General features: G+C 40.4%; 1 protein-coding gene across 1 annotated transcript in view; it reads left to right on the top strand.

Moving 5' to 3' along the window:
* LOC125323191 (prolyl endopeptidase) overlaps positions 1 to 12,987 on the top strand; it is a 94,520-nt gene that overhangs the window by 4,504 nt on the left and 77,029 nt on the right. The window contains exons 3-5 of the mRNA XM_048297929.1: positions 3,304 to 3,437; positions 7,648 to 7,778; positions 11,628 to 11,837. Of these exons, the coding sequence (XP_048153886.1) occupies positions 3,304 to 3,437; positions 7,648 to 7,778; positions 11,628 to 11,837 (475 nt within the window). The remainder of the gene's footprint in view (positions 1 to 3,303; positions 3,438 to 7,647; positions 7,779 to 11,627; positions 11,838 to 12,987) is intronic.

The following is a 12,987-nucleotide window of genomic DNA, read 5'->3' as shown; positions in this document are numbered from 1 at the left end:
GGAAGTTCCTGTCTCACTTTGGGGAAGGGAAGTGCAGAATGTGAATTCATGCTCTGCTGCAGTTTGGCCATTGACTTCTAAAACCAATTGAGGAAACATCCCCAGCATAGCTGAAATGTGCTACACAGGTGAAACACTTCTGGTAATGACATAAACCACAAACTGCAAAACCACACTTTCACTGTTGTCTTGGCTTTGGACTTTCAGCTTCTTGGTTTGTTTTAACGCTTTGTGGGAAATAAGCTCTTTTTTAGACTACAGCAAAGTCTTTTGCTGCTATGTCAGTCATATACAGTACCTTAACTCACTGACAGTGTAGGCAGTAATGCTGAGCTTGTTCCAGACATGAGGGATGGACAAGTGATGAAAAAGCAGGGATCGTGTGGGGTTGGGTTGTACTGTTCTGAACATGTGTATATTTGAAATAGGACTAGAACTGAAACACTCAAATCTACAATTAAATGGATTTGGAGTTATAATAGAGTAGTGTTTTGTTCATGTTTTGATAAGTTTTCCGACTGTACTTTGAATATTTATTTGTTAAACACTAAAAGAGTAAATGCTAAGGGGCAAGTCACAAGAAGTTTGATTAATTTTATTTTGTATTTTGTAATACTTAGGTATGTGCTCTCTTGTAAGAGTTGCACTGAACTATGCTTGACTGAATATATATATATAAACTGTAAATACTTTTCAGACTAATAATAAAAACTGGTAATGTTGAAACAGTTTCTGTTCTGAGACTTTCTTGGAAAGTGTACTGTCATACTGTCAGTGGAATAGTTATCTTGATAGAGTAGCTTAGTAGAATGTGGAAAGCTGATAGGTTGTAAAAAAGCATGGTTAAAAAGAATTTGTGGTGTGTGTTTCTTAGATGAAATTTAGTTAAACAATTTGTTTAAAATAACAACTGGCCTATGTAAGTAATGGCCAGACACTTCAGCCTCAAGTAGGTCATCTCTACTCTTAGTACAATGCTTCAGAAATTGTTTTGTTTTTCAAATTACCTTATTTTCCGAAAGAGCCATAAGGAGTTGCCTTACTTGGACCCTTATTCTGTCCTTTCTTCTGTTAGCAAAGTCTGTCCTGGTTCAAGGCTTATGATACATTGTCAGATGGAGGTACCTATAGGTACAATAAAAATCTTTCTCTCTCGGTTCATGAAGGTGTATGGTTACTGTTAGCCCTGTAGCCTGGGTGGCATCTGTTTAGCTCGGTGTGGTAGATGAAGTTGTTTACTGTGAGAGTTTCTGCTGACATATGTTCCTGTACTTTACCTAGAGCAACATTTCAATTATGTATTGCTTTTTAAACATGAGTGCAACCTTATGCCCAGAAGTGTGGAAACAGAAAGTTTCCAGACTGGACTGTATTCTTCTCCGTAAAACTCTTTGAAAAATCTGTAATTCCTTCCTCCTTTTTCATACAGCACTGGTATTCCTTTTACAATTAATTTTGGAACCTTTAGTGTATAGTAATTGGAAATGAGAAAAATCTATTAAGTTCCTGAAAGCAAAATTACTGGTGATACAGTTGTGAGTGTAATAGCTAGTATGTAAGCATGCTCTTGTGCAACAAATGCTTGTAAGGAAAAGTCTGTGTTTCTTCTTTGAATATCACTAATGAAAGCAGATGTGGTAAGATGTGTCTGTGCAGTTAAAAGTGAGTAACAAACAGTTCCAGTATACCCTTGCAGCAATGTTACCATTTTGGTCCTGTTATTGACGGATGAAACTAAGATGTGTGCCAGTTTCTGTTCACTACATGCAACTGGAAAGTGCTTTTGCCCGTTCAGTACACTGGATGGTGATGGTCTTACACATGTCTTTATAAGCCATCATTTTCCTGTAAATGTCACAGCACTGGGACAAGTTAATTTATTTGTGTGGGATCCATTGTCCAGATTTTTGTGTATGTGGTCTTTGAAATTCATGTGTTTCCATTTAGAGAAAACCAATTCAGATACACATAATTCTTGGGGAGATTTGATTAAGTTCTTTCACCATCTGATGGGGGGACGGTTATAGCAGTAGAACGTGGTGGCTGCTTGGCTTACCACTGGGATGTGCTATGCACATATTAATTCTGTGACAAAACACTGATAGCAGCTGGTAAGTGTGTGCCAGGTACTCTGTCTGTACAGCAGCTGGCTTTTCTGAAGGTCTGTGAAGCACAAGTTGTGCAATGTGGATTGTAGCCCTGCTATTCCTGTGGGTCATGCCCTGCAATGAAGTGTAACTCAGATGTTAAAATGCATTGATCTGATTGCTGTGTGACAGATTCAGGACAGGTAGAAACAATAGGCTCTTTCAAACCCTCTTCTGGGAAAGAGCCCCGTGTAAGCAAGAGATGAGTGGACGGGATTTCGTGCTGAAGGTGAGCGGCTGGAGTCCAAGGGTGACACTGCAGCTGCCACTGTGGCATTTGGCTGTGAGTTACAGCCATACACAGTGTCCTGTCCTACCTGCTTCATGTTAGAGACAGAAAAGCCTGCCCATCTGCTTGTTAGCAGCTGTGATTCACCCTAAGATGCTTAGGTATTAATTTTATGTTAATATACCATGCTATAAGTAGGGATGATGAAACACCAACAGAGCACCAGGTTTTCCATGCATGCAATGAACAGCTGGAGTGGTAATGGTTTTGATCCCTGTCCTTAAGTGTTTGTGACAGGGAGCTGGAGTGTTTTAAAGAAAACAGACTTCCCAAAGTTTTCAGAGATTAGGTATTTTTTTCCTAAGAACTGATCTGTGAACAGTACTTCGGGCTTCTCATGAAATATTCGCTGGGAGTAATTGTGTGTGTTATGTTAATAATATGAACAGATCATGCACATGACATTTTGTGCCATCTTAAAACCTTTCCCAGCTCCTGAAATAATAGTGCAGTCTGTGGGCAATATTTGTCATTTAGGCAAATATGGGGAGAGATTTTTAAAAGCATGGTGTTCTTTTTGAGGTTGTTACTTCGGGTTTTGGGGGTTTTTGTTTGTTTGCTTAGGGTTTCTTTGGTTGTTGTGGTTTTGTTTTGGGTTTTTGGGGTATTTTAAGGGGAAAGGCAGGAAGGTCTTGTCCTTGGCTGGTTACCCCAGTGTATGCCCTGGAGAGTCATTATGCAATATATAAGTTGAGTCTTATTAAAGAACTGTAGCATAATGCAAATAAGCACGTAGGATGCTTCATGTGTGACACTGCATAATCTGTATGGGGGAAAGATGACTCTGATGCATTCTTCTGAAAATGTTTTCTGTAGAAAATATGCATTTCTGCTTGAATTCAAATTTTTTTGATTGTTTTCTTTCAGGCATTTGTGGAGGCTCAGAACAAGCTCACAGTACCCTTTCTTGAGCAGTGTCCTGTCAGAGGACTGTTCAAGGAACGAATGACTGAGCTCTATGATTATCCCAAGTACAGCTGCCACTTCAAGAAAGGAAAAAGGTATGTGAGGAATGTCTTTTTAGGTTGTGATGAATGTGAAGCAAGTCAGAGGCAACTTCTAATTAGGAAAACAAGTTATAAATTGTATTTATTTCTTTATAGTTGGGAAGTAGGAAAACTAAGCCAATGTTAACGTGTGATTGCATGATGGAGAGCCCAAGGTGCTTGTCTCTCTCCAGTTTCCAGTCATATTATCTTCTTCTTTTGTTGTCTTTTCTTTCTATAGGAAGAATAATAATTGGTGAGCTTATCATAACTCAGATTTTGTAGAATAATTGTTATGAAGGTAAAGCTTTGAGGAGTTCCTTTCAGAAAAGCTTGGTCACTGTTAGTATAGTTATAGGCACATCATCTGAAAACAGCATAACCCCTCATGTGCATTTTGTTCCACATATTTGCTAGAACACTGCTCTTATGTTGGTCATTCTTTGAGCAGCTAGTGGGCTTTTTTTGTCTAGTCATAGCCAGTGAAAAGCAGTAGGAATTCCCTTGTGAAAAACTGTTCCTGTAGCTGCAGGGGATAAGGGAAAAATCATTTGAAGGACTTAAAGCAACTGATGCAAAAAGATCTGTCTTTGTAGAAATAAAGAAATCCTGCTATATTCCAGTGCCTAGCCTACTTACATCCCTGTTTTAATCTGTGGCTAGGTCAAGATGTGGTGTTTCTGTGTCTTACTCAAGGTCTGGAGACTGCAGCTGCTACTGAATTTTATGTGATCTCTTTTAGAAACACCAGAAAGCTTCTAGAGAAAGGAAGTAAAGGGGTGAAACTGCTTATTAACTTAATAACATCTAGAGATTGTTTTAGCAATTGAAAAAGGGGTAGTGCAAGCAACCAGCCACTCTTAGTCACAGGAAACACAGAGAATCTTTTTCAATATTTTCAATTGGTTTGATCCGTGTTGAGTGGGCACCCAGATGTGCCAGCTATGTGTTCACCATCATCCACAGATGATGAGAAAGAGCAGAGGATATCTTGTTGCCTTAAGATTTCTACACAGATACTGAGAGGGATTTGTTCTAGTGATCTGTGCTGTGAGGAAGGCACAGATACTTGTTACTATGGGAGGGAAATTCTGTACTGTATGGGATTTTGTGAAGCTATATGGCAGGGAGTGAACCCAAACTGTTTGTGGATTTAATGTGGATTTAAATTGTCATGGATGTGGCACAGCATGTCAGTGTATAGAGGTGTGAGGTTTAAGCTCAGAAGCAGTGGAGCTGTTTAGGACAGTGCTGCATCTGGAGATGTATGCCTTATTGAGTGAGTCAGGCAAAGCTTGTTAGTTTGTATGTGATGCTCCTGCAGATGTAGCAGGTGACCAGGTCAGGTCAGTGACTGCTCTGGATTCTCTGACCCATTCTCCCTGCGCAGTGCAAACATGCCTGGGTGTCAGTACCTTCAGTGCTATTAAGGCTTAATGTTGCAGAAGTGCTCATGGCAATGATAAATACAGTCTCTGCTAAGAGATACAAGTTCTTAATTTGATGCAGCTGACTGTCCTGCCAGGAGCTTAATGTGCTTGTAATTTATGACACTTTACATTGATTTTAATAGATGTCTCTTTAGTCTTTCTGAGTGATATTCCTTCTTGGCATGTCCTGGACTTAAATCAGAGCAGTTCAAAAATAATACAGAAAAGCCCTATATTGTGGTGTTTGAGGTGATCAAGAGGTCTCTACCAAGTTAAGTAACACTAAGTGAGGTGTGGGGGAAGGAACTATTCTATTTCAAGAATTTTCTAAACTTCCCATGACACTTAAAAATTCTTAAATTTAACTACTCTGGTTTCTGGATGAAGAACAGCTGCTAAAGGACAGTGTGTGAAGAGTTGTTCTGTAGAGGCTGCAGAAAGGGAGGGTGCCCAGGGAGGTGCTGTGTTTGTCTCATTGTTTGACCTTTGCTTCCCAGCTTGTTGCCCAGCATTGCAGAGGTGAAATTAGCAAGAAAATGCATGGTCAAATGGAAAATTACTTCTCTTTTTCTTCTATTTTTTTAAATCTTTCAGTTTAACACTTGCTGAACATTTTTGTTATTACTTTTAAGGTATTACTATATTGTTATTGTACATAATATATATAAAATATTTTATATATATATATATAAATATATTGTAATAGTAATGTATTACTGATATTGTTAACAAGGCCTTTGTGAGTGTATTTTCCCCTTATGGCTTTACCATGTGTAGTGGCTTGGTCCAAAATACTCATTACTGTTTATCTGCTGTGAGATAAGAATTAGGAGAAATGCAAAGCAGGCACCAAACTTGAAAGAATATAAAGAAGTTTATTAACAGACCTAAAAGAAGAAAAAAAATTATACCACACCTTCAGAACTCTCCTCCTCCCCCCACCTTCCTCCCTTCTCCCACTGACAATGTAAAAAGACAACCCTTAAGATGTTCAGTCTGTTTACCACTGCCATAATAACCTTGTCCAGTCCATTTAGAAAGAGAAGTCTCTTCTTGCTCATGCTATGAAAACATTATCACAACGAGACAGCCGCCCACTTCCAAATATTGTTCAGTCCATTTAGGAAGAGGAGTCTCTCTGCCTGCGTGTGAGTCCTTTCCCCCGACTTGCAGCTTTTCCCGCAACTGCTTTCGAGGGTCCACTCTTGAAGGTTTTTGGGGTACAATTTTAAGGTTGAGCCGTTCAGAAACAAAAACAGAGGCCCTTCTCCTTCCCTGGGAGCAAAGGGTCTTCCTCATCTTCATCTTTAGGACTATATCTGGGAGCATCTCTAGGAACTGAGGTTTTCTCCTTTCCCATTTGGAGCAAAAGTCCTCATTGCTTCCATCTCTCCTTGTCCAAACTTCTCATGAAATTACAGCTGCGTCAGCATCTGCCTATCTCAGCGCAGGTGCTTTTGCTAACAAGCACGAGTTGACCGCTCCACCCCCCCATATCTTCATGAAATTACAACGGGATACTCTGATATATCATAGCTTCACAACAGAATTTCAGCTTTAAGCATCTCCTCTCTCTCTTCCCTCAGGTTTTCAGCTCTTCACAGCAGTAAAAGGGTTAATCTCACCTTGGCCTTGCAGCTTTGCAGCTGGAATGTTGAATTTTTCTTATCGAAGTGGAGAGGGGGGAGAGCCGAGCCGCTCCGGCTGCCCACGGCAAGGCAGTGGGGGGGGTTCCACGGCTGGAACAGGTCCATCGGCTCCAGGATGGCCGTGGCCCGGCCCGGCCTGGCCCAAGCAGGGCCTGGCCGGGCCCACTGGCCCCCACACGGGGCCTGCAGCCGCCTGTCCCAGCGCCGGAAACGAGAGAGAGCTTGGGGGGGAGTTTGTCTATTCTTAAATGTGGATCACAGAGGTGATCACAACTTTAAGTGGCTTAGAGAATTGTCCATATTCAAACTGGCCAGCTGATAGGTTCTATCAGGTCCCAGAGGAAGCTGTAAGCACCCCTTAGCAAGGACATCCCTTCCGGGACTACGCTTGCTAACCTATGTGACACCATGTTTGTACCCAAGTTTGTACCCAAGTACTGGTCAGTCTTAGGGAATATATGTACTGATTTTGAGGTTTGAACATTGCTTCATAAATTCCCCTGTTCCCCCAGGTGAAGCCGCTGTCTGGTTTGTTAAGTCACATGTTTGTGTAGTAAAGTTCTATGAAGGAAGAAAAATGTAGTACCTCTGACTTGCAGAGAATATGGGTGTTAATTTCTTTGAGATCTGTAGTGTCTTAGGATAGGAAGAGTATCACTCACTAAAGGCAACTCTGTAGTTGTCTGTTCCTGCAGCTTTTTCAAACGCATCTTTAGGGGCATTGGTAAATACAAATGAAACAGTTTTCATTCTGTTTCATTTGAACATAAGTCTGTCACTCAGTATGGGTTGAAAGCAGCTATATGAATGACAAACCTGAGAACATAAGGGATGGGAACCTGTGCCAGTACTTGTAACAGAGAAATGCTGCAGCTGCCAGAAATGTTTAACATAGACAGTTATGTGGAGTTTATAGTATACTTAGAATTCTTTGAAATGCACTGTGGCAAATGCAGCTTTTATTTTTAAAGGATATTTTGGATGCATCCTAGCCATGATTCCTACTCTGATGTGAAACTTGTGTTTCCCTAACATATTCATCTGTCTTTTATTCACTTCATGACAATCTCATACAAGTTTTTTGTGCTTGCCTAACTGAGAATCAGAGTTCTTCCTACTTAATTTTTCCCTCTTGTGTTCTTTTAGGTATTTTCACTTCTACAATACAGGGCTCCAGAATCAGCGAGTTTTATATGTACAAGACTCCTTGGATGCTGATGCCAAAGTTTTTCTCGATCCAAATAAGCTTTCTGATGATGGCACTGTGGCTTTACGAGGTTAGTGAGACAGCAGTTCCTGCTGAGTAAGTCTCAGTCTTCAGCAGAAGTTGAAAATTTAATCAAAGTAATCACAATAGCTGTGTGTGGGTTTGTATGGTGTTTTAGAAGAACACTTCTAAATCTACATTGTATCCACAATTAACTTGGTTCAGTTTCCCAGTGCTTTTTTTCACAACAGGTTTCCGATGGAATATGAGCAGCTCTTGAAGCTGTCCATAGCAAGGACAAAAAGTTTATGTATTTATATTGATTAGTTCCCTTGAAGTTGTATTTTGCATCTTTAACACAAGCCAGCAAGTTAGAGACTGTGAAGGAACATGGCATTAACTTTTATGGTCACAAAATTGTTGGTGTTCACTAGGACTGTAACTTCTCTTAGCTGTCCATTTTCACACTCCCTAGTTGCTGATTTGTAGAAGCAGACTCTGGGACCTAAAAGTCCTCTAAGTCTGTTCAAGGACAGTTAATAAAAACAGAGGACAGAATTAGTGAATGTTTCTCTAAGAGTGACCTAGTTGAAAAGAATCAATATGGCTTTTTTTATTGAGAAGTCCTGCCTTAATCTGTGGATATTGGATTCATATAATCTCTATGTATTTCTAGAAGACTTATGGCATAGTTTCCTTCCAAATGCACTTAGAAAACCAACAGCTGTGTAACAAGAGGGAGAACTCCTGGTATTGATAAATAATTGATTTAAGGGCAAGGAAAGGAAGAACTGATGGGCTGTCAAATGGAAATCACCAGAAAAGCCTTGTCAGGGACTATGCTAGGACTTGCAGTGTTCAGTATGCTGCTACATACTGGAAAAAGGAGTGAGCAGTGAGGTAGCAGAGCTTGGTGACAATACAAAGTTACTCCAGGCTGAAGAATGACTGAAGAGCTGCAGGAAGACCTTAATAATAATAATAAGTGGGCAATAAATTAACGGGTAAAAGTCTCTGTGCAGATAAATTAAGTGATGCACAGGGGACAAACAATCCTAACCTCATTTATGGAGGAATGGATGGAGCAAACTCTTGAGCTCACCATAACCTCTTGGGAACAATGCTTGGAGTGTAATACATGAAAATGTCAACTTGGTTCTTGGTAGAAGTGAAACAAGCACACCAAATATCAATTTATTTATAAGGAAGAAATTTCTCCCCGGAAGTGTTCAAGAAGCAACTCAGTGTGGCACTCAATGCTGTGATTTAGTTGACAAGGTGGTGGTTGGTCAAAGGTTGAAGTCTATGATCTTGAAGCTCTTTTCCTACCTTTATGATTCCATGAAATAAAGAACAAAACAGGAGACACTATTAGATTAGCAACCCAGGAGTTTATACTGTGCCATTGAATACTAAATCAAGTCCCAGTCTCCTCAGCTCAAAAGGGGCTCTGAAATGCAGTTTGGAGGAGGGCAGTAGGAACAATCAAGGGAAGAAACGGAGTGTGCCTGGATTAATCAGCTTGGAAAAGGGACAATTTAGCAAAGATATTAGAGGTCTGCAGAATCATTTGTGGCATGCAATAGGATGGAGAGAAGGAATAAGGGCTAATTAGTCATTTTTTCTGTTAGAAGAATGAGGGAATATCAAATGAAAGCAGTGGGAGTCAGGCCCAAAGCAAACAGAAGAAGGTGATTGTTTATGCTGCAAGAAGTAGATCTGTAGAATCCCTTAGCAATGGATGGTGGTGGTGGAAAAAGGCAAGCTGGACATAATCAAGGAGAAGGGAAGCATTGAGGAGTATTAGCCAACTACTGCATGGAAAAGTCTGCTAAACTAAAAATGGTTGGAGGTGGTAAGAATATTTGAGGGAAATATTACATGTGCTTGCATTGTTCTCGCATTTATTCCTGTATTTTGTTCTTATTGTGCTTGCATTGTGCAGTATCAACACAGGCTGGGGAATGAAGAGACTGAGAGCATCCTTGCTAACAAGGACTCGGGGGTGCTGGTGGATGAGAGGCTGGACACAAACCAGCAGTGTGTGCTTGCAGCCCAGAAAGCCAATTTAATCCTGGGCTGCATCCAAAGCAGCATGGCCAGCAGGGTGAGGGATGGGATTCTGCCCCTCTACTGGGCTCATGTGAGACTCTCCCTGGAGTACTGTATCCAAATCTGGGCCCTGTTGGAGGGAGTCCAGAGGAGGGCCATGAAGAAGATTAGAGGGCTGGAGCACCTCTTCTATGATGAAGAGCTGAGAGAGTTGAGATTATTCAGCCTGGAAAAGCGAAAGCTGTGGGATGGCCCTATAGTAGCTTTCCTGTACCTAAAGGGCGCCTATAAGAAAGCTGGAGAGGGACTTTTTACAAGGGCATGAAGTGGTAGGACAAGGGGGAATGGCTTTAAACTGAAAGAGAATAGGTTTAGATTAGCTGTTACAAAAAACTTCTTTACTGTGAAGGTAGTGAGGTTCTGGAACAGGTTGCCCAAAGAAGTTGTGGATACCCCATCACTGGAGGCCAGGATGGACAGAGCTTTGAGCACCCTTTGTCTAGCAGAAGGTGTTCCTGTCTACAGCAGGAGGGTAGGAACTAAATGATCTTTAAGATCCATTCCAACCCAATGGTTATATGGTTGTTCCATATGGTTCCATATGGTTGATACAATGATTATATGGTTGTTCTTAGTTGTGTAGGCACCACATTGTGGTTACTCCTGAGGACAGCTAGGTGGAATTGTGTTCTGAATCAGAATGGCCACTCTTATGTTCTTATGGGGGAGAATATATTGGTGTGGCACAGTGGTGCCTCTCAAAACTACCGTATCTATGAAATGCAACATTTTCTTGTAGAGAAATGGCTGAGTGAACAGGGACATGTATACGTGCACAATCCAAGCTACATTAGTGAACTGTCCTTGACTAGGGAAAAAAAGAGACGAGCAATGCTGATGTGGCAAGCCGACAGGATGTTGCGGAGGGGGATGCTGACCATAGAAAGAGAAAGCCTTATGTTAGTTATGTGCATATTAATCTGTAACCAATCTGTAACCAATTGCTTGCTATTAAAGGCCGTGTGAACAGTAGCTGTAACCCAATAGTATGGAGCTTGCTTACGCGTGCTTGGGGAATTAGGGTATAACTATGGGTCTGACACTAGAATGAACGGAGTTCCATCATATCTCTATGAGAAGCGTGGTTCATCCCGGCAGATCTCTGGCTATTTTTTCTTAGGTCGTTTTTTGGTAGATACTTTCAGGTCTGTACAGGCCTGTGATAATTCAGTCTCTTCACCTGACTTGATTTGCAAGCATGAATTTGATCCTTATCAACTATGATAGAAGCTCTTTATTCCTCACAGTTTGGATAAAGTGAAATATATATGAGAGCTCTTAGCTGAGAATACGGGTAATTAACCACTTGCATGCTAGTGGCAAAGTTTCCCAGTTACTTCAGTTTTCAGGGTTTAAAAGGGTCTAGTTTTCAGTGACTCCATCTTTTAGGTGGTGTTTACACTATTTCAGGATACATAGCATGCATCTCTGTTAGCTTCTTTGGTACTGTTTCTCTCTTAAAATTTTACACAAGTTCCGTACCTGTGCATTTTCATTTTCCAGCTCCTCCTGCCAAACTCAGGGAAGTAGAAGAAATATGATTCAAACCATAATTCAGATGTTGGGTATAAGTTATGCCACTGAACATGGATACTTACTGAGTATCCGTGCCTAAACTTGGATCTGTGAACTAACTGAGAAGTACACTCAGAGACTGGAAAAGTGCTGTGAATCCCATGTGATAGCAGATGTAGTTGCTTGCACTGTTTTTTAGAAAATAAACCTTCTCTCAATGTTTGATGAACAGTTCCTTTAACTAGCATCCCAATTTAATCTCTCTTCATTTTGTTTGTTTCCGATTTCCTAGGTTATGCATTCAGCGAAGACGGTGAATACTTTGCCTATGGCCTGAGTTCTAGTGGCTCTGATTGGGTTACTATCAAGTTTATGAAAGTAGAAGGTCCTGAGGATCTCCCAGATACACTGGAGAGAGTTAAATTCAGTTGCATGGCATGGACCCATGATGGAAAAGGCATGTTCTATAACTGCTACCCAAAACAAGATGGGAAAAGTGATGGTAGGTATGACTGTACTAATTGTGTGCCATGTGGAAGCAAAATCACTTTCGCAGTAAATTGGTGCAACAAATAATTATGTTTGTTGATAAACAATCTCTACAAATTTATGCTGAGATAAGTAGCTGTATTGGTTATGCAATTAGAGATCAAATTGTGTCTTTTATGGCAAAAGCCTATGCTCAATTAGTGCGAGTCCCTTCTTGTCTTCCTGCCCCTCTTTTTCTCATAAAACTTTGCTGCTCCTTTTCTTTTTCTTTGGGATGATTTACTCAGGTTCCATATTGTTGGTGTTGTTGGCTACAATTTGATGTCTGGTGACAGCTTACTTAGATCTTTCCCCTTACCCATTTGTGTGGGCCTAGATGAATTGCTCTGAGAGATTGACCTGATGAATAGCAATGTGGGGCATAAGGTTTTTGTTGTTCAACCAGATTAATTCATCTGTGGTTCACAGCAAAGCAAAACAAAAGGTTTATGCTAGCTAAATTCAAGTAGCACCACACAAAGTGGAATGAATTGCAGTGGAGCATCAGTGGGGAAGGAATTTAGCAGCTTTTATGATAAGGCAGAACTACTGAACAGTTTCTTCTGGAAATGTTCTCTTCGTTAAACTGGAGAGAACCTGATTTTTACCTCTGTATTTGCTTTTGAAACCTATAATTTTGCCAGACTTGCAAGATAGATACCAACCTTGTTTTGTTGAGGGTTTTTTTACTTCCTGTTTGTAGTTCAAAAGCTAAAGTGTTGGAAAATGTTGCAAGAATGAAATTTTTAAAAAAATAAATAAAAGTGGCACCCTATACATCACTTTTATATTTTCAGCAAATGGAAGTATGAAGGTTTCTAGGAATGTTAATTAGCAATAAATCTCCTCTTAGTTGCCCTGGGTGAAAAGGAAATGAAAACATCATTAGAGGGTGGCAGGGATTCTTGGTTTTCATCACTTTGCTTGCTTGTATTTCTAGAAAGCAAAGCTTGAAATGATAAATCTTCAAATTTGAAGAAGGTATTATCAACAGTAAAAGGAAAGGGATACTGTTTGAACAGGTTTCCAGCGTGAAGTTTTATCTGGTTTTTTAGGAGGGTGTTTGTTTGGAGCAGAATGGTTGTAGTGTGGAGCCATTCCTAGTTCTCTCTTCTGAATTTCTC

The sequence above is a fragment of the Corvus hawaiiensis genome, chromosome 3, assembly GCF_020740725.1.
Source record: "Corvus hawaiiensis isolate bCorHaw1 chromosome 3, bCorHaw1.pri.cur, whole genome shotgun sequence".
In the NCBI taxonomy this organism is placed as follows: Eukaryota; Metazoa; Chordata; class Aves; order Passeriformes; family Corvidae; genus Corvus; species Corvus hawaiiensis.
The sequence above is the reverse complement of the archived record's forward strand: the minus strand, read 5'-3'. Positions and strand labels throughout refer to the sequence as shown.